General features: G+C 34.4%; 1 protein-coding gene across 11 annotated transcripts in view; it reads left to right on the top strand.

The window, feature by feature from the left end:
- RUNX1T1 (RUNX1 partner transcriptional co-repressor 1) overlaps positions 1–20,084 on the top strand; it is a 134,519-nt gene that overhangs the window by 94,208 nt on the left and 20,227 nt on the right. For all 11 annotated transcript variants that reach the window (XM_016147806.2, XM_016147801.2, XM_016147803.2 and 8 more), the window contains 3 exons: positions 5,577–5,827; positions 10,310–10,395; positions 10,942–11,143. In XM_016147806.2, the coding sequence (XP_016003292.1) occupies positions 5,577–5,827; positions 10,310–10,395; positions 10,942–11,143 (539 nt within the window). The remainder of the gene's footprint in view (positions 1–5,576; positions 5,828–10,309; positions 10,396–10,941; positions 11,144–20,084) is intronic.

Raw genomic sequence — 20,084 nt, 5'->3', positions numbered from 1 at the left:
TAAAAGAGTTCTTGTCAGTACACTTCCAAAAAGAATGATAATCTTATGGAGAGTTTTGGGATTATATCTTGTTTATCTTTGTATGCCTACTAAAGCTCAGGCTACTGTGTAACTACACATAGTGGATATCTAAAACAAAACAAAATATCACACATAACACAAAACAATCACTAAAAAACACTACTTAAATCATTAAACTTAATGTAGTTATTTTCAGTATTATACCAAATAGTCTCTACCTAAAAGTCATCCTTGCTTACTTTTTTGCTTTCTATCATTTTAAAAGATGCATCTCTGAGACACTCACAACAATGAAAATAGCCATCAGCAGCCCAGGAACAAAATGCCAAGATTGGTTTACTGACTAAGAAAACTGAAGGACTTTACTTAAAATGTAGAGGTGACAGACTAGAATAAGAAAGCACAGTTTCAGACAGTAGGGGCAATAGAAATTGACTATGTCAGCAGTGGCCAGAAATTAGGAAAGGCAGGGGACAGCCAGTAACAGGCAGTCTAACTGTTGAGGAAATGGCAAGCTTCAGGAGACATGTGATGGAAACATTCAACCTTCTTTTGGGGGAGGGAAAGCTCAGATAGCTCTGTGAACCTTTCATATTATAATGAAGGTCCAGGAATCATATTTATATGTCTGAAGTGGCCAACATCCACCTGCATTTTATTTACTCCTGAAGGTATTACCATGCTGCTCAGGAAGTTACCTCCCACGTGGTTGTTTAGCCATGGAGAGATTGAAGGCATTTCTTTTCATATGGCCAAGTAGTGATGGTCCTGTGTCATTTAGCTCTCTGTTTTTTCCCATTAAGTAACCCACTTTCTCCAGGATAATAGCAAAACACAGAAATCACCATGGGTTGTCATGAAGAATTAGGTTTGATTTTCTTTTTAAGGAGGCAGGGGAATTTAATATGTTTTGTTTCGGATATATTATTCAGTACCAGTAGAAAATTATGTAAAATTCTTGTGTAAACTCACCTAGTTTCTAACAATGAAGAGAACTTTTACTGAATCGTTCTGAGAATATGATAAGAATGAATACTTCTACCCCCCACCTTGATTCAGTGTCTAATGCTTCTATGGAAATCTTAATAAATTCCATGTGTTAAGAAAAGGAAGGAAGGTGTGTTTAGTATTAAGTTACTAATGTTTTGAGGCTTTTGAAAAATAGAATTGTCACCTCCTGATCTATATCCTTTAGGCATAGATTTATAAAATCTGCCCCTTCTTTCCCCCCAAAAAAGAGTGTTTTTAAAATTTTCGAGACACTGCTGCCATCTTAGTCACAGATCTGCCTGAGATATTGGCAGAGTGGGAAAGGCCAAGCAAGATATAAGAGTTCTGGGGCAAAGCTGAGGGACCTGCACTAGAGATGCTTAAGAGGCCACCAATAGGACTTGATTTGGAGAAGAAAGTTATAGAGTGACTGACAAGTTTCTACTTGGGTAACTGGGTAGAAGGTAACATAACTGGTACAAGATGTATCAGAGAAGGATGAGCAGTTTGGACATGTTCTGTTTGAAATACTTTTGGTAACTTGGAGGAGTGAGTGCCTAAAGCATATATTTATTTGTAACATGACTGAGATTGGAATTTTGAAGTTTATTCATTGCCTTTCTAAGGTTTATGATGGTATACCAGTTTGCCTCCCCCTAAAACAATCTTTATAGTGGCATCCCTTCCACTTAAAAAAAAAATTTTAATCTAGGAAAAAAATTTATGCCTTTTCCTGTTATGTAGGAAATTGTCTATTTATTGCCATGATCATTTTATAATTTTTTTCATTCTTTCCCATTTTTGAATGTTATACTATTTTTTTTTTTTTTTTTTTTTTATAAATGTTACCGAGGGATTCTTAGTGCACAGCAGGCAATTATGGTGAAGCATTTTATTTAGAGGAAAGTTCTTAAAAATGTTTTTCTTTCACATATAGTCAGTTAACAGCCACTATTATTGAGGAACTGGGGAAAAAGCCTGAGATGGGGAAAAGTATACATGAGGTTTTTTATAAACACATATTTTCAATTAGTCCTATTTCACTGGGAAGGATATTAAATATCCCAAATGTTAACTTTCCCAGGTTATCTCAAGATCACACAGTTGAGTCCTGAGTGGTCTTCTATTTTTAGGACCATCAGACCCTGATAGAGAAGCATTTGGAATCTAAATATTGATGTGATTAGATTATGTTCAGGAAAATTTCTACTGTTAGGGATATAGAATATCCTTATGTTGATTTTAAACACAAAAATTGCCTTCCAGAAATCCATGAGACATGACAGACTTCCTACTAGAATTAGAGTTATTTCATGAGTATGCAGGTATGGACAATGAATAGCATTTGTTAGTTTTGCTCATACACTTCGAAAGGGCAACAAATAAACATACATATCTGGAATTTGCCTAGGCAAATGAGGTTTAGATAGTTGTAGATGTTTCTAAGAAGCAGACAGATAAATAGTGATTAAGTTGTTTTAGTTACCTTTCTGGATATACATCCTTTGAATAGACATGAGTAGATTTGAGGAAGCACCAGTGAGACCTTTCATAGTTTTTTCTGTGGGCCGTGAACATTTTAATGTTTTACCATTAAAGTATAACTACCTCTCTGAGGTGATGAGCTTTATTGTTTCAGGAGCTAGCTGAGTGATGAAATCCAAGATAGGGCAATGAGGACTTGATGGAAATGACTGGATAGAGTAGGTACCTAGCCCTACTTAGGATATTCCTGCCCTTGTTTTTTGAGGGAGTGTCTTTTCATAAAAATGGGGTATTGAATTAATGGCACTGATTAGACAGCTGATCTTGAGGGCAGAGATAAGTAACATATCTAACTACTTTGAAAATCTTAAGAGTTCTTTCAGTGTTGTATGTGTTGTTGTCTTTGAACAAGGAAAGATGAAACCAGGTGAGGTGGTTTGACACAACTGGGCCAGAGATGTTTCAGTATTTAGGAATGCAACAGGGTCAGCAATAAGGTTTTTAAAGGATAATTTCTATTTTTGCACAAAGAATTAGCTATAAGTAGTAAATTGTTTAGAGCAAAGAACCTAGAAATCCTCTGTTGGCTAAAGTGGTTGATTGACATAGACACAGTTTGGCCAGAGGACTATCAGCCCTGTATGTTTCACTCTGTGTTACCATGACATTTAGATGTAAATATAGGAAAATTGAATTACAGTTTTCCAACTAGAAGCAACCTCAGAAGTCATCTAGTCCAGTGGTTTTCAAACTTGATTTTAAGAGCAGACTTTTTTCTTCAAAACAAAACCTAAGGTGGAACCCCAGTTTGTAAAACAGATAAGAATAATAAGTGGGTTCCACTGGACCTTTGAAGCTTTACTGGGGAGAAATTCTTCATTGCCTGTAGAATCCCTTAAGCACCTCAGGTGGCAGTTTGAAAACCACTGATCTAGTCCAACCCTTTCATTTTACAGATGAGCAAACTGAGGCCCAGAGAGGTTAAGTGGCTTGTCCAAGATCACACAGCTAGTCATGAAGAGCCAGGACTAGATCTCAGGTCTCTTGATTCCCAGTCCAGAGCTCTTTCCACTACACCACATTGCCAGTAAGGTAGGTGCTCTGTTAGCATTATGTTCATAGCTCCTAATAATCTTCAGTAGTTTCCTGCTAATTGATGCCATAATATGTATTGAATGTTGACGTGTATTCATAAATGTAGAGAACATGGAAATACAGATTAAAATCATATAGATGAACTCTTAGAAGATATATCAATATCTAGAATGTCACCTTTCACTTTTAAAAATTATTTTAAAGCAATGCATTTAGGTAATGTCTGAGCTATAGTGGACATTTTAGTCTAATATCAATGATCAGTACGTATGGAGTCAGTATGCTTTCATGCAGACACATACTTTGATGGGAGCAGCATTGAGACTTCTGGCTACCACTCACACAGGGGCCATGTCCTGCTGTTATTTCCAATGTTAGCCAGTCTGCTGTCTCTAGGACAGTGAATATTTCTTCAGGATGCAGTGGGCATGTATTCATTTCACACTGAACTCTGCAGGTTCTTCAGTTCTTTGTGTGTTGTACTATGTGCCTCTAACTCCTTTATTCTTCTCAATATAGTGTGTGTAAATTGTCACTGGGGAGCTACCCAAGGGACATAAAGGATGGCTCATTGTAGAATCTGTTGGCCGTAATGATTTTTGTTGTCAATTTAGCTGCCACTCCAGTTTCTCCAGTATTATCAGACAAAGACTATCCTGGAAGCCAGCAAAGTAGAAAAGATGTCTTAAGACCTCTCTGCTATTGGTACCAACCTAAAATCAAAAAAGCATGCAGAAATCTGCAGCTGCTGTGACTCAATAGAATTCTTATGGGGAAATTTTTCAGGGAAAATAGATGTTACTGCTCTAATGATAGAGTGCTGATCTTGTGAGGAAAGCCAGCTACAGTGTAAAAAATTAGTTTGGGAGCTGTGATTCCAGTTAAAGTTGGATGTGGTTTGTTCCTATCTTACTGAGTATGTTAAGTTTATCTTTAAAAATAGAGAACTATTCAGCCAAAAAATACTTCTTAAGCCCTAATTAGTTTTGAATATAGGAAGAGTGATTAGTTATCAGGTCTCATTTATAGAATGTATTCCTTCTGAAAACCAAGTTCAGAGTTCTGTATATCACATGGTCAAGTGCAGTCAGGATGTGCCTGTCCTGCCCTGAGAATTGATGACCCTAGACAGATTATACGTACTCTCTAGGCATGTGTTTTCTCAACTTTGAAGGGATGCACCTAAAAGAGGATATACCTCTTTTAGCCCCAGCTAGCTCTGTATGACTGCTGATTGATATCTTGGTGACCCAAGGTAATGTCAGAGTCCCAGATATTGCATTGCTTTATCATATTAGCTCATTTGATCAGCACTTTTCATTGGAACTTTCTGTGATGATGGAAATGTTCTATATGTGTGCAGTCCACTACTGTAACCACTAGCCCAGATGGCAATTGAGCATCAGAAATGTGATTGCCAGCATTGAAGAAATGAATTTTAAACTTTATTTCATTTTAATTAACTTACATTTACATTTAAACAGCAACATGTGGCTGCTGTATTAGACAACACAGCTCTTTGATGTTCTTTGACATGAAAGATGCCAGGTTGGGTAAATGGAATAGGTGTACTTAAGAATTTGTCAAGAGAGTGATGCTATTCTACCTTGAACCTTCACCAAATATATTCAGTCTTAGGGTAATTTGGAAATCAAGTACTCAATTTTGAATGAAAATTTTATCAACAGAGTGAGATTTGAGCTTCTTTTATTTTATGGCCTAAACACATGAGCCTCAACTGAAAAGATGTTGGCTGATTTGATGAGCGGTGAACCATTTTCTCTTTGTGTGCAGTCCTGTGATCATTTAGGCCTCAACATGGATTTCAGTGAATTCGCATAGATCTTCTGAGAAGCTGAGTTTACGAAGTTTCTGGCCAATAAAGAAATATTCTGTTTATATTACAAGTTCAAATGTGAGTGTCTGAACTATGCTGGTTTCTGAGCACATTACAAATCAAACTCTTTTTCTCCCTCACTCCTTAGAACCAAAGAAAATGGCTTTGACAGAGAGCCTTTGCACTCAGAACATCCAAGCAAGCGACCATGCACTATTAGCCCAGGCCAGCGGTACAGTCCAAATAACGGCTTATCCTACCAGCCCAATGGCCTGCCTCACCCCACTCCACCTCCACCTCAGCATTACCGTTTGGATGATATGGCCATTGCCCACCACTACAGGGACTCCTATCGACACCCCAGCCACAGGGACCTCAGGGACAGAAACAGACCTATGGGTAAGAATGAAGGATCTATTTATTTCTTATGGGGTTGGATGGTTGAAGATTTGCATCATTACCTCTCAATTTAACTTGAGGCTTGAAACTCGTGGTGGGATAAAACTTCTTTTTCTTTATATTGTCTTCTTTATGGGAAAACTTGGTTAGTAGTAATATGTTCTTTAATAGCTATGCTTTCTTTTTCTTAATTACTTATATTTTTTATGACACTATGTTAAAAGTTTTTTGGAGGGGGACATCTAAATTAATATAATTCATTTATTTTAAATATGGGAGATTTCAATTGTAATCTACTTGCCACACATATTTTTAGAAATCAGTTTTTTTTTCTTTCATTGTATCCTTTATTTCAGAGAGACTTATAGTTCATTTTGATTTTTCCAGTCTCCATGATATTTCATATTTGAGAAATATGATGTAGCATGATGTCTGTTGCTTAGCTCAACAGATGTTCTTTGAGGAATGATTTAGTACTTTTTTAAAAAAGCTGGAAATGCCAGGGATTAAATTGAGTATTGAAATTTTGTGTCAAAAGATCAGAATTCCAAAGAAGGAATGAATTTGGGTAAATATATGTTCCAGTTGCCTGTATTCATTTTTTCTTTGTATAAAACTATTGGAACTGAAGCATTTAAGAGACCTTGCCTTCTAAGGAACAAATGAACACCATGAAAATGAGAGGGAAGATGAACAGGTAGATTTTCATGCATGATCAGTGGTTGAGGTCAAGGTATCAGCAGTGTTCATAGAGCTCCTTCAATTCTTAATTTTTGGTGAGTCAAGATATTTATACACCCACTGAGAGCAGTAGTCAACTCTCTCCGTCTTCTGTGTCTATGCCACCCACCATCAGAACTTCCCTTTACCTTGTAGTTAGTTATTGACAAACTTTCCTGACGTGGGTGATTTGTTGGGCCAAGTATCCTGGAAACAATAAGGGGTAGAGTCCAAGTGGAAAACTAGAACGTAGAGCTGAGGATGCAGAACTCCAGGAATAGGAAGCACAGCTGCTCAGTTAGTCCTTGCCTGAATAGTAGAAACAAAGTTTTTGTTTGTTTTTGTTTTTGTTTGTTTGTTTGTTTTTGCCACAGGCAGAGGTAGCATAGTGAACAGCAACTTACCGTAGATTTCTAACTAGGTTACTAACAAATAGGAGTTGCCATATGTAAGGTATTTTTCCTTTCTACACACAACCTTCTAAATGTTTAGAAAGCAGAAAGGGGTAGGATGATGTGAGGGGCAATTGAGGCCCTGGGTGTGATAGCAAAATATTAGTTCTCCTTTCACACAATAGTCCTTTCTATGTTTATATAGTGTGTCAGAGAATGGCTAAAGCATATAATTTGTTCTTTCTTAATAGCCAGTCTGTCTAATGTTCTCTCAGGCGCCATTTCTGAAGAACTCTCAAAAGTGGTTATGTTATTTCTCTGGCTGAATTGATTTTTTGACCCCAAGATCAAAAGCGATAACAACCCCCTTCCAAGCAAAAGCCCTGACATTTGTTTATGACTTAATGCCACAAAGCTATGATTGCTCATTTTCAAGTAGAAGTGGAGTCACCAGGTAATTGTAAGACCATTTTAAGATATCCCATTTGTAGGTTCTAGGAAACGGCCTTTTTCTTAGGCAGCAAATGCTATTTTATGAAATATTAGTTCTAGCGCACTATGAAATAATCATCAAGGAAATAATTACGCTTATGTGCAATGATTAGGTTTTCATCTAGTAATGTAAAATAACCTTTATGAATTATATCTGTACCTACGAGTTTTATGTGATTTTTTTTCAGACCATGTTTCTTACCTTTTAATTATATTAGCTTATAAAACTTATAGTTCTAATTTCTATAAATATGTGCAACTACTTAACCATTTCTAAAGTCTGGCAGAGTTTAGTGTGTGTTAATATAAATAAAATCTTGATGTGTGAATAACAAATGTTACATCAGGGTGCCATTTTGAAAATATAAAAATTGCCATAAAGATATAGTCTGATATGATTTTTAAATGCCTATTATATGTAGAGAGATATATTCACTAGAGACCCTTAATAACTTTATAAGCAGCATTAGTTTACAAATAAACGCAGAGTTTTAGCCTAGTTAGCTAAAACCTTCTAGGAGCAGTCTCCAATCTTATTGGCCCCAGGGACTGGTGCTCCTAAGAGAATCTAATGCTTGATGTTCTGAGGTGGAGCTGAGGCGGTGATGCTAGCACTGGGAGTGGCTGCAAATACAGATGAAGCTTTGCTTGCTGGCTCGCTGCTCACCTCGTGCTCTGCGGCCTGGTTCCTAACAGGCCACGGACCGGTACCAGTCTACAGCTCAGGGGTAAGGGAACCTTATTCTAAAGCATAAGAACTAGTTAAGATTCAACATTAGTGTCACGCTTCCCACAAATTAAAATGTGCTTTGTAATGATCATAAGCAATTTTCTCCTAGCACATCCCCATGGTATTATAAATATAAGTAAAAATTATGTGGTAATGAATATTTATGTACCTAAAATAGAGAAATTAATAAATGTAAAGTTTTTAAGTTGTTTTATTTTTTTTTTTCTTTTTAAAGGTTTGATTCTAGCAAATGACGTTCGGGGTTCAAAAGCCCCAAATGAGTCCTGTATTTTTTTTTACCAAGTATTTGGGCTCAAGCATGTTTCTAATGTAGTTGTTATTTTTTAAAAAATGAGGTGAAGCTTAGTACTATTCTACAAATGCTGGAATCACATTAGCCACAGACATCCTGTTGCTCATTAGTATTATTCCATGTGTTGGAGCTTATATTATTATTAAGTTAGTCTGCTAAATTTTCAAACTGGAAATCTCTGGAGTTCTTGCTTCTTAAAGGCAAATGGATAGGATGTTTCCATCGTGAAATTCAGTGTCATATATATATATATATATATATATATATATATATATATATATATAGCTTCTCTTTGCTTGCCTTCTGTGATAACTCATTTCAACGGTAGTGCTTTTTCTTTAAAACACAAGCAACAAATAAGTCAACAAAAATTACATATTTGTAAACATTTCAACTTGAAATAGTCACAACAAATAGCAATAACTAAATATTACATTTCTGCAATGTGTTTTCTATTATGCAAATTATTAAAACATATTTGCAGTTCTACTCTTTTACCAATAGGTGGCATTGACAATTTTAACTTTTAAAATGTACCTCAGAATATGTTCTAATTGGACAAAGTGTTTTATATTTAGGTTTTTATTTAGTCTGAGAAAAAGCTGCCATATATTCATTTTTCATGGGTGATTTGATATTTCATGGTTTGCTGAAAAGAGGCATGTGACTCACCATCTTTACTTCTCCTAATCAGCTAAAAGGAATGATTTTTAACCCCTCAGATTTCACAAAAAGTGTAAATGTAGTGTCTCGCAACTCTTACTGTCATTTAACGCTTACATAATGCCCTCAGAGAAGGACTGGACCCTAGGTATCAAGAACCCCAAACCATGCCAGTCTTAATTCAGAGTATCTAAACCAAAAAGAATAGTTTAAAATGGAAAGTATTTCCATAGCCCAGTGCCTTTCCTTTAAGTAGAACCTAAGGATTTTTATTCATAATGACTTCATAAAATCAACCCATTTCCAGGTATCTGAGAGCTTTCTACCCTATTCTTTTAATGAGACACATCTATTTTCTGTTTTGAAGAGCATCCTTGATTAACTGCTCATGTGCATTGCATTTTGCTCATTTATGTGTCACTTTTTCACTGTGATGCTAAAGAACATTTATACTTACGGACAAGTTCGGTATTATTTTTTTGTTTTTAGTCTCTTGGTTTGGATTTATGATATTTGTCCAAAATCATATCTGGTATATTGATTTTTTTTCACAGAGGATACCCACTTTGTTTTATTTATTTATTTATTTTTAATTTTTGGTAAGTTGAGTGCATATGTGCAGCTTTCATATCAGGTAAGCACTCTATTCATGGCCTAATTTTACATAATAGGATGTGTACTTTTATACTATGCCAAAATGTAGCAAAATTTTACCATGCTTGTTTTAGAGAAGCCTATTCCTGCACATGTAAAATAATTTCTGCTGTCTTTATTTTTAATTCAAGAAAGCCACACTTTAAATCCACTTAATGTCTGCTGTGGTTTCTTGTTTCTTGTATATATTAAAAGAGAATTTATATCTTCACTTAGGGAATGTTACATGGACAACTAGCTCAGGGGTTGGTATTACTTTATTCTCTTTCCTTGTGTGTAAAAGAAAGGGTTCTGACCCAGATGACCTCTAAACTTCCCTCTAGTTCTAACATTTTATCATTCTATGAAGAGCCTATTAGGTAATTCTGAATCTGAATATGACTCATGTCTCCATTTAAAATCGAATATTGTTTCATATTGTTCAGTTTGTCTACGTAGTCTTTGTTAAGTATCTGTGTGCATATGAGTTATGTCCTGGATGCTTTAGGATGATTCAACCTTCTTTTCTACATTTGTAGGGTTGCATGGCACACGTCAAGAAGAAATGATTGATCACAGACTAACAGACAGAGAATGGGCAGAGGAATGGAAACATCTTGACCATGTAAGATGTCAGTAATTGTTTAGGTTAAAAATGTTTTGATAACAGCTGGGGTGATGTTACGTAATAAAATAAAAGTGTGGGATATGTTTTGAAGGTATTATGTTTTCTGCTATTCTTGAAAAAAATAATGAGTAAGAATGTTTGAAGTAGACTATCAGGCTTGATTTCTAAATTGATATTAAAACCAATGTTTAGATCATGGAAAGAAGTCTTTAAAACCCGATCAATGTGCCACTGTTATATTATAAAGGGTTCATTTAGCTTATGGAGTAATGAGATTAGTATTTGGAAAGGTGGCTCTATTCCTTCACGATATGTGCTTTGTCATGACTCATGTGCATGCCTCCCAGTTTTTATTCTCATTCTCATTGAGTTTACTCATCTATTGGGTCTCAATTTTGAATCTGACCTTTGAAAATATTAGACTGAAGCCTTTAGGAGTTAAACATAATCCTTCATTGTCCTAAAATATTTTGTTTCATTCACCATAGTCTTTAAGTTGCGATGATTGATATGTTCTTCCTTTCCCCGCTGTTTCTCGCATAGCTGTTGAACTGCATAATGGACATGGTAGAGAAAACAAGGCGATCTCTCACTGTACTAAGGCGATGTCAGGAAGCAGACCGGGAGGAACTGAATTACTGGATCCGGCGGTATAGTGATGCTGAGGACTTAAAAAAGGGCAGCAGCAGTAGCAGCAGCCACTCCAGGCAGCAGAGTCCCGTTAACCCAGACCCAGTTGCATTAGGTATCTTTTCTTCAGGTGGACATATTGAACAGATATTCTCATGCTATTTATGCTGATTTTATTTTAAATTGTCTTTTTCTAAAATAAAGGATATGCAAGGAATTTTAGAACAATAAACACTTTATATATCAGCAAATATGTCTTGCTTATCTGTTAGGGAAGCTGGCAGATTGGCTTATGCAGAGCCAGTCACACAACTTAAACTCCTTTTCCAGGTTAAGATGTTGGGCTCATGGTATTGCTTCAAAGCTGAACCAGAATTTCACATGAGTCATTAAAACTCTTTGGACCCAACTTGCAAAAACAGAATCTCAGGGAGTGGGCCTGGCCTTCTGTACTTCCAGCAAGCTTGTTGGGGACGTCACTGCTACATACCAGCATTTGAGAACACTGCACACAGGGACGTGTGTTGTCTGATTTTTAATTAAAGACATGGTCTCGAAGACAATCTTGTTTTTTAGCTGTATCTTATATTTGAAACAAAACAAAACACATATTACCTCAAAACTTCTCAAGGAAGAGAGACTAAAAGGTTACAAAGTTTGCCCAGTGCCACTTGAAAATTAGTGATAAAGATATAGCTCTAGTCCTGATTTGACTTTAACTGAGGTTGCTTACCTATGATTTTATTAATTTTAGTTATATATAGGAATTAATATAGCTGTGCTTTAGAAATTGAATGCTAATATTTAGCCATATTTAATATTGATTTTGGGGTTCTAAATAGAATATAATCACAGATACAGACATACCTCGTTTTTTTTTTTCATTTTGTTTCATTGCATTTCGTAAATATTGTGTGTGTGTGTGTGTGTGTTTGTGTGTGTGTGTGTGTTTTACTAAATTAAGTTGAAGGTTTGTGGCAGCCCTATGTTAACAGGTTTATCAGCACCATTTTCCCACAGGCTCAGATGATGGTTAGCATTTCTTATCATAAAATATATTTTAATTATGGTATATACATCATTTTTGCACATAATTCAATTGCACACTTATTATACTATAGTATAAATATAGTAAATACTACATTTTATATGCATTGGAAACCAGAAAATTCATGTGACCCACTTTACTGTGACAGTCACCTTATTGCAATGGTCTGGAACTATCCCTGCAATATCTCTGACCTATGCCTAAATATGGAAAGAAATTTTGAATCCGAAAGAATTTTTGAGTGACCAGCAAGCTTTTTCTCAAATTAATAAGCTGTCATTACTTCTTTTGCTGGCTATTATATGTGTATACATTTGAGTAAACTTGGTGGAGATGGATTTATGTTGATCCCTGTTTTCTCTTCCCATTTTCTTACGTTTAGTTTCACACCTGTCAGATAACTCAGGTTAGGGTACAGTCCATGTTGTAAAGTGAAACTAATTACACATGTGCAGTTAATTAAGCTCATGATGTTGGCCTGATTATCACTCATGGCTGATTATCAAAAATGAAAAACTTGATGTATATTATCTGGCTATTGAGTATATGATCTTTTGAATGAAAATTATTCCTAGCCAATAAAGCTTCCTTTACACTTAATTTGTGATTCCTACTAATCCTTGAATGCTGAATGTCTATTACCATAATAAGTATTAAATAAAGGATGATTCTAAGTCACTTAATTTACCTAACAAGCATTATTCTAAATCATATTTTAAAGACAGACTGATACGTTTTAGATTTAAGTTTGATTTGTACCCATATTGATCCAAATAAAACTAGAGCAGAATAGAATAAACATCTTATTTTTTATTTTTTTATTGTGAACAAAAATCGGTTAATCATGACAAATCTGATCAGGATAAATAAAGAGGGTATTTGTAACCATCCAGTATAGGTAAAAATTGAGAACCTTAAAGTAAATGAAACTTTGGTAGTAAAAATATCCAGTTTAGTCCACTCTATTGAACAGATTCATTGAGTTAGTACTTATTTATTGAGTGCTCACTATGTGCTAGACACTGCTGTGCACTGTACTAAAGGAAAGATTCTTCATCTCTTCCCCTGAGGAACTTTTGATCTAGTGGAGGAGACAGGAAAGGAGATAGCTAGTGGTATGGCACCAGATGGCCACTTCAGTTCATTCTCCTGAGCTGACATTAGTATTTTCTATCTCTTGTCCATTGGAAAAGAAAAAATCCAGAAGTTGATTGGACTTCCTACCTAAGTGAATTATTTTCAGCACACAGAACACAGGACACTCGTTACATAATCACCACTAGATATGGATTCTGGTGATGCAGAAGTTTATCATTCTCCAGGGAGATAGGTTTAGTTTCCCTGTTATTTAACCAAAAGAGTAAACTTGTTTTTAAAAACTCCTTCTTAAGAGTACACAAATTATATTACTTTTAATGATGCTTAATGAATTCCGTTTTTTGGTAAAACCAAAAGGTTGCATGGCTTTAATCTTTTGTAGAGTATATTATTCAAAGGCTACAGTTATTTCATTTCTCTGATAAAACAGTCAAGTTCCTTGGGACTTAAGCCCTAGATTGCCTTTTAAGAAACTATCACAACTTTAGAGGGAAAGTGTCAAGAGCCATACTGTGTGCAAGTTTTGGTGTATTTTATTCTTTTTCCTTACTGGTAAATTCTTGAAGCCTTTGATTTTCATCTTGTGGGGTCAGGCTGTGGCTATAAATACAAGGACAGGTAGTTTATAATTATGGACCATATCATTAACATTAAGTGCCTTCTAAGATTCTCTCCTAGGTTTTAAAGTTGAATGTATTGATTTGTAATGAAAAGATTGGAGATTATTGGTTGATAAATCATTTTTTTTTTTTTTGCCTATGGAAAATGTGTAGTGGGATATTTGGGTACAGATAGAGTTATGATAGGTCTATATCTTTATGTACATGCAGACCTTTATATCCTACAGTTATGTTGTGTTTCTTGTAGCCTGATTCTCTCAATTCTTAAGCTGCTGTTCGAGTTCAAATAAAACCTTGGGAACTTCAGAATAACATTATAGAAGACACCTTTAGTTCAAAATATTGCCCTAGTTATATCCTGAGCTTGGAAACCCTGGAACTGACTAATCATACACACATTATTAGCATTTTCAAATTGTATTCGGGGACTGTACAGAGTAGAATGTAACTTTCCCGACTGCTGTGTCGTACTTGTTAAACTTATTCCCATTCTCACTTTTGAAATATATCCATAGTATTAAGGCAGTGTGAGGGATTAGTAAGATAACATGATTAATCTATTCCTAAGTGAATTTTTGGAGTTTTACCAGATAGTAAATAAAGGCTATTTTGAATAGCCTCTTAAACATTTTTAAAATTGAGTAAAACACTGAAGCTGTGTTGTTATTTCAACTCTTTAAATCAAAAATAGGTTGATATCTTGGAAGACTTTCAAAATAATAGATTTATTCTTGAAATTATAGACATTGACAATCAGCAGCAGCAGCATCATTATCATCATCATTATTCACTTGCTTTCTAGGATAAACTCCAAACATCCAAGTCAATAAAATTAGAAAGCTAATTTTTTAACCTTTTTTTTATTATTATTTTCGAAGTATGACTTATTTATACATTGTGTACACCACTGAAGAGCAAGTTACTGCCATTGGAGTCGACATTTAATCAGTTAAGTAGAATTACTTTTATACATCTAGGTAGGTAGCTGCTAGTTAGCACTTAATGTGCTCTCTGAGTCTTATCTGGGTCCTTTTTTATCCTCCTTTGTCTCCATTTCCTTTTCTCTTTATATACTGCTCACATCACTCTCTTGGTTCCTGACATTTTAGTTCCTTAAAATTACTTTCTTTTTTCTGCTTTTAAACTATTCTAGAATTTTTCTATAGCTCATCTTTTATTTGTGTACTTTCTGTTGTCTTCCATATCATTAGAGTTAAAAAAAAATTTTTCTAATGATAGATTTAAGACAAATGGTAGAGGCCGAAGCATAAAATTGAAATATCATATTTTTCCCTTGTTTTTTTTTATTTTTATTTTTTGGATGTGTGAATATCGCCATGATAGGGTCTGAAATTTAGAAAATACCAGTACATTTTGATAAAGGTTTTTAGCTCTTGCTAGAAAGAAAAATATCAGAAAATGGTTTCCTGTTTATTTTTTTAATGGAATGAAAAATCAAGTTAATTGTTCATAAAAAGCTTAGGAATTTATAATTTTTTTGAATTAATACCACTGCCTGCCTCAGGTAGATTGGTTAGATGAATTAGTATTTTAAAATTTCTCTGGCTGGTAAGCTTTGTGATTGTCATATGATTGAATTACAGAATGTCTCAGGACTGTCTAAATGCTCAGGAAATCTAACATGAAAGTTAAAAGCACAGATTCTGAGCAGAAATGTTTGGATTTGAATCCCTGGTTCCTCTCATTACTAGTTTTGTGGTCTTTGGCAATGAACTCTTCCTCAGTTTTCTGATCTGTAAAATGAGGATAATAATACATATCTCATAGGTGTTTCTATACAAAATGAATTAATAGGTATAATGCATATCAGACAGTGCCTGACACATAGTAGATGTGATATAAGTGATTGCTATTATTATTATTATTATTATTTTATTATTATTTCTAACGTGCAATCTCTAAAGGAACTTTAAAGAACAGTGGTACATGAAACTAGTATTTTTGCTTGGCAGCCAACATAATGAAATTATAGTAGATATTTTTTTATCTAGAAAGTCTTCTGGGCATTAATTTTTAGTAAGTTTTAGGCAGTAATTTTATTTAATAGAGAAGCTAAAAAAGGAGAATTCTGTCTTAAATACAGTAAATCTTTTGTACCTTTGGGACCCTAATTCACAATGCAAGGGTATAAAAAAAATAGTTTACTCCCAACCAAAGAAATATATTATTCAACTTACATCAGGTTATAAAAACCAAAAACAAGTTTTTCAGAGTATGTCTGCTTTTTAAGTATTTAGAGTTTTATACATTTGTGTTGATTCCTTTAAATCACTTTAGAAATTCATTTTGAGACTATTCACCTGAGCTCCTCATGCAAAGTAAAGTGCCTAGTGTATTTAAGTATACTGCGTTAAAAGTAATATGACTATTAATTAAATATGTCTATCTTTTAAAAATAAGAAAAGATGACTGCATCCTAGATCATTAAGTGTTTTTATTGTTAAAGATAGAAATCCTATTGTAGTTGCTGGCTTCTAAGTTGGGTTTGGGCTTCTGAAACATAATATTGAAATTACTGAATTTATTATCCTTAGAAATAGAAATAAGTAACATTTGTAAAGATGGCCTTTCTTAACCCTTCCTGTCTCTTGATGGTTGTATAATAGATGTTATCATAATTACAGCCTCATTCTGCCCACTACAGGATGAAGGCCATACCTGGGTGCTGCCAGGCTTTGAGCATTGCTCTCCTGGGTCGTGTAAGGTCACATTAGTTCTCCAAAGGATATCAGCTCATCCCTTCACATATATGGATGGCGGACCTTGCTACATCTAGTATCCAATTGTCTCCATTCTGTCCTAAATGTATGGCATCCTCCATTTCCTGCATGCATTATCTATTGCTCTTTCTGTTCTTTCACTTTTCTTTTAACATATTTTCCCTCTTCGACTGGATCTCCTCTCTTCATAAATTAGTGTAGTTATCTGGAGGCTCTCCTCCTCTTCTCCTCTTGTCCCCAGGCAATTCGCATCCCAAAGCAAGCAAAACTTTAGAAGGACTTTTCTATAATTTTTTCCATCTTTCCGTAGATACAGATGTATATGTTTCACATTGTAAATCATCTCATAGTTTCTTTTGTCTTTGTTTCTACCATTACATTTTCATAAACTATCCATTTTATAGCAACTGATATTTTATAGGTGGTCAAGAGTAATGGTTAAGCATTAGCTTTTTTAGAATTGAGACTTTGAAACTTAAAGTCTTTTCCATAGGTTCGTCTAGGTTAGCCAGTATTCTAAAATAAGAAAGTCCTAGGAGAGAAGTTGTCTCTTGTAATATTGATCAACTTAAGGATTTTTTGTTTTTTAAAACTCAATTTTGCTTAGATAGACTCTGTTATTGCTGCTACATAATCAGAAGAGAAATATTAAATTTATTAGTCCTTTGGTTTCTGTAGCTGTTATGGCAGCAGTCCCCAAGCTTTTAGGCTCCAGGGACCGGTGCTCCAAAGAGAATATAATGCCTGATGGTCTGAGGTAGAGCTGAGGCGGTGATGCTAGCACTGGGGAGTGGCCGCAAATGTAGAGGAAGCTTCACTTGCTTGCAGCCTCCTCTCCTGCTGTGCAGCCCAGTTCCTAACAAGTCATGGACTATTACTGGTCCGCAGCCAGGGGATTGGAGATCCCTGTATTATAGTATTCATCAGTGTAATGAAATAGTTCTGAGGAGTACATCTATTATTGATTACTCCATTCTTTCTTTTGGTAGACCTGATATATAATATAGCTAGGACACACTAACTTAGAACTGGAGAGGATATTGTAAAGTATGTATATATATGAATATGTGTATTTTATTAAATAATTTGTTTGCCTTCAGATTTTCCTGCTGTTTTAAAAAAAAATTCTTTTAGAAAGAAGGAAAGGATTAATAAAACTTTTGCTTGATTGACTTTGGAATTTCTATCAGTTTTCTAGGTCAGGTGGAGTTTGAGTCTGTGTCACTGAGAATTTTCAGGAGATGTAGCCAGGGAGGTGGAACCCTGCACAGCTTTCTTGTGTGTGAGGTATGGACCCTCACAGTCCCTACAGCACAGCATGTGGGGAGGTGGTTGGACGATTGAGCCATATACATTATCTTTGAGTAAATTTGGGAACTATAAGCATAATGTTTGAATAAAATTTATAAACGTTCTCACCTAAGAAATTTGAGGACTTTGCACCAAGGACTAAGATAATGAATTACTAACTATAAAAATAACAACTATCCTCAAGTGACATATACTTAGGGAATAAAAAGGTGCTGGTGTATGTTGCTTAATCTAAACCTCTTCAATGGTTTTGTTTTCTTTCAAGTGTTGTGCTATTTGGATTTAACTGCTGGGAGAAAAAAGAAACTTTAAGATTCTCTTTTCACGTTATTTATAAGAAAATAAGTATATATTCTTGTAAGACAACCTACTAAATAATAATAGTGATGGTAATAGCAACTAACATCTAATGAGAGTTTAGAATGTGCCATGCCAAGCATGTAATAGGTAGCACCTCATTCATTTCTCACAGCAGTGCTCTCAAATGTAGTAGTATTGTCTCTACATTACAGATGTGGTGACTGAGACATATAGAAACTAACTTACTTAATGGCATATGGCTAGTAAATGGCAAAACCAAGATTCAACTTCACTAGGCCCTGGAACTAACTCATCTGCCTACGCTGCCTGGAGCTGGTAATTAATTGGTACCTTTCGAGCATAGACTTTGGATACCTTAACATTACCTTCCCTGTCCCCTATAAAACGATTGGCCATTTATTTAAAAAATATATATATTTTTTATAAAGCTAGTGTTCTTTCTTTAACGCAGTAAATAAAAAAAAGAATGTTTTTTGTAGCTTCTTTGAAGAAGGCATGTTTTTTTCTGTTTGTCTTCAAGCTTTACAAATCTATTCTTATCCAATAAATTATTCTTAAGCCAAAGTCTTTTCCTAAAAAATTGTCTTTAAAAGTTGTCATAAGTAAATCTCTCTCTCTTTTTTTTTTTTTTTTTTTACTGTGTTATATGGCTAAATGTGAACTTGATTATGCTTCTGGAAATAGTTATAGTGGTAGCGAAGGTAATTTTGACAAATTTAATTAGCTATGTCACATTTCCTTGAAGTCATATATGCACCAGTTTTATCTAGCTTTCTATGTTTTATGAATGAAAATCACTTAAATAAAAACGTTTTGGTTTTTGTCATTTATTTTATAGAAATGAATGTGCACATGAGAATGCATGGGTGTTTCCAGTCCATCTAATTATCAAGTAATCATAAAATTATAATGCTAACTTTAAAATATAAACTTTTCATATTTGGAATAATTTTAGATTTAGAGAAACATTACAAAGATAGTACAAAGAGTTTTCATATACCCTGCACCAAAGTGTAATAAGCCTTTTCTAATCAGAATAGTTGGAGAAATCATGTATTCTGGTCAACTGATAATCTATGTTCCCTACAGGATTCAAAATATTCAAATGTAAAATGATATATACTGAGCTAAATTATGTTTTCCTCTATTTTCAATATTCTGTAGCTTCACAAAATATGCAAAACTGGACTTTCGACTCTCAACATGCCATTAGATAAAATATTATTTTAAAAAAGCAGTCTGTTACTTGACATATACATGTAGAGAAAAGTTTAGTTACTTGAAATTTATCAATGATTGAATAATTGTTGTATTTTTAAAAGTTAAAATGATTTTTCCTTCCTTGAGACTTCTAAATCCTTATGCTTTCATTGAAAAGTCCATATGGAAAACATATAGTGCATACTTTAGCTATGAAAAACTGTTTACACTTGAAATTTACTTTCATGCATATGTAATAAAAATAAATGGTTTTATGTCATTTTCATGAATATGGGATTTGGAGGTTAGCATTCCTATGTCAACTTTATCATGTTATCTGTTTTCTCAAACTTTTAAAATTTGACAAGCATAATAAGCATAGTTTCATTTAAAGTAGAACTTCATTTTATTTTTGGAAAGCATGTACTAATTCTATTCGGGCAACTGAAGACCTGTGAATTCATTCCAATGATTCTTTCTTTCTTCCACCCATGTCAAATTCATATGATTTCATTTGTGTGAAAACTTTTAATGCTAAACTATATTTTAAAGAAGTAATTGTGAGAACTGGTTAGCCACACAGTAAGGCTTACTATTTATTGAAAGGTGGTAGAATCTGAGCATGTGAAAATTATCTTACCTTAACATTTAATATTTTTTAAATACCAATTTGACTCTCAAAAGGAAAACTACCAATACAATTTATTTTCTTTAAAT

This window comes from Rousettus aegyptiacus, unplaced genomic scaffold (genome assembly GCF_014176215.1).
Source record: "Rousettus aegyptiacus isolate mRouAeg1 unplaced genomic scaffold, mRouAeg1.p scaffold_m13_p_15, whole genome shotgun sequence".
Classification (NCBI taxonomy): domain Eukaryota; kingdom Metazoa; phylum Chordata; class Mammalia; order Chiroptera; family Pteropodidae; genus Rousettus; species Rousettus aegyptiacus.
This window is presented reverse-complemented; position numbering and strand designations above follow the sequence as displayed.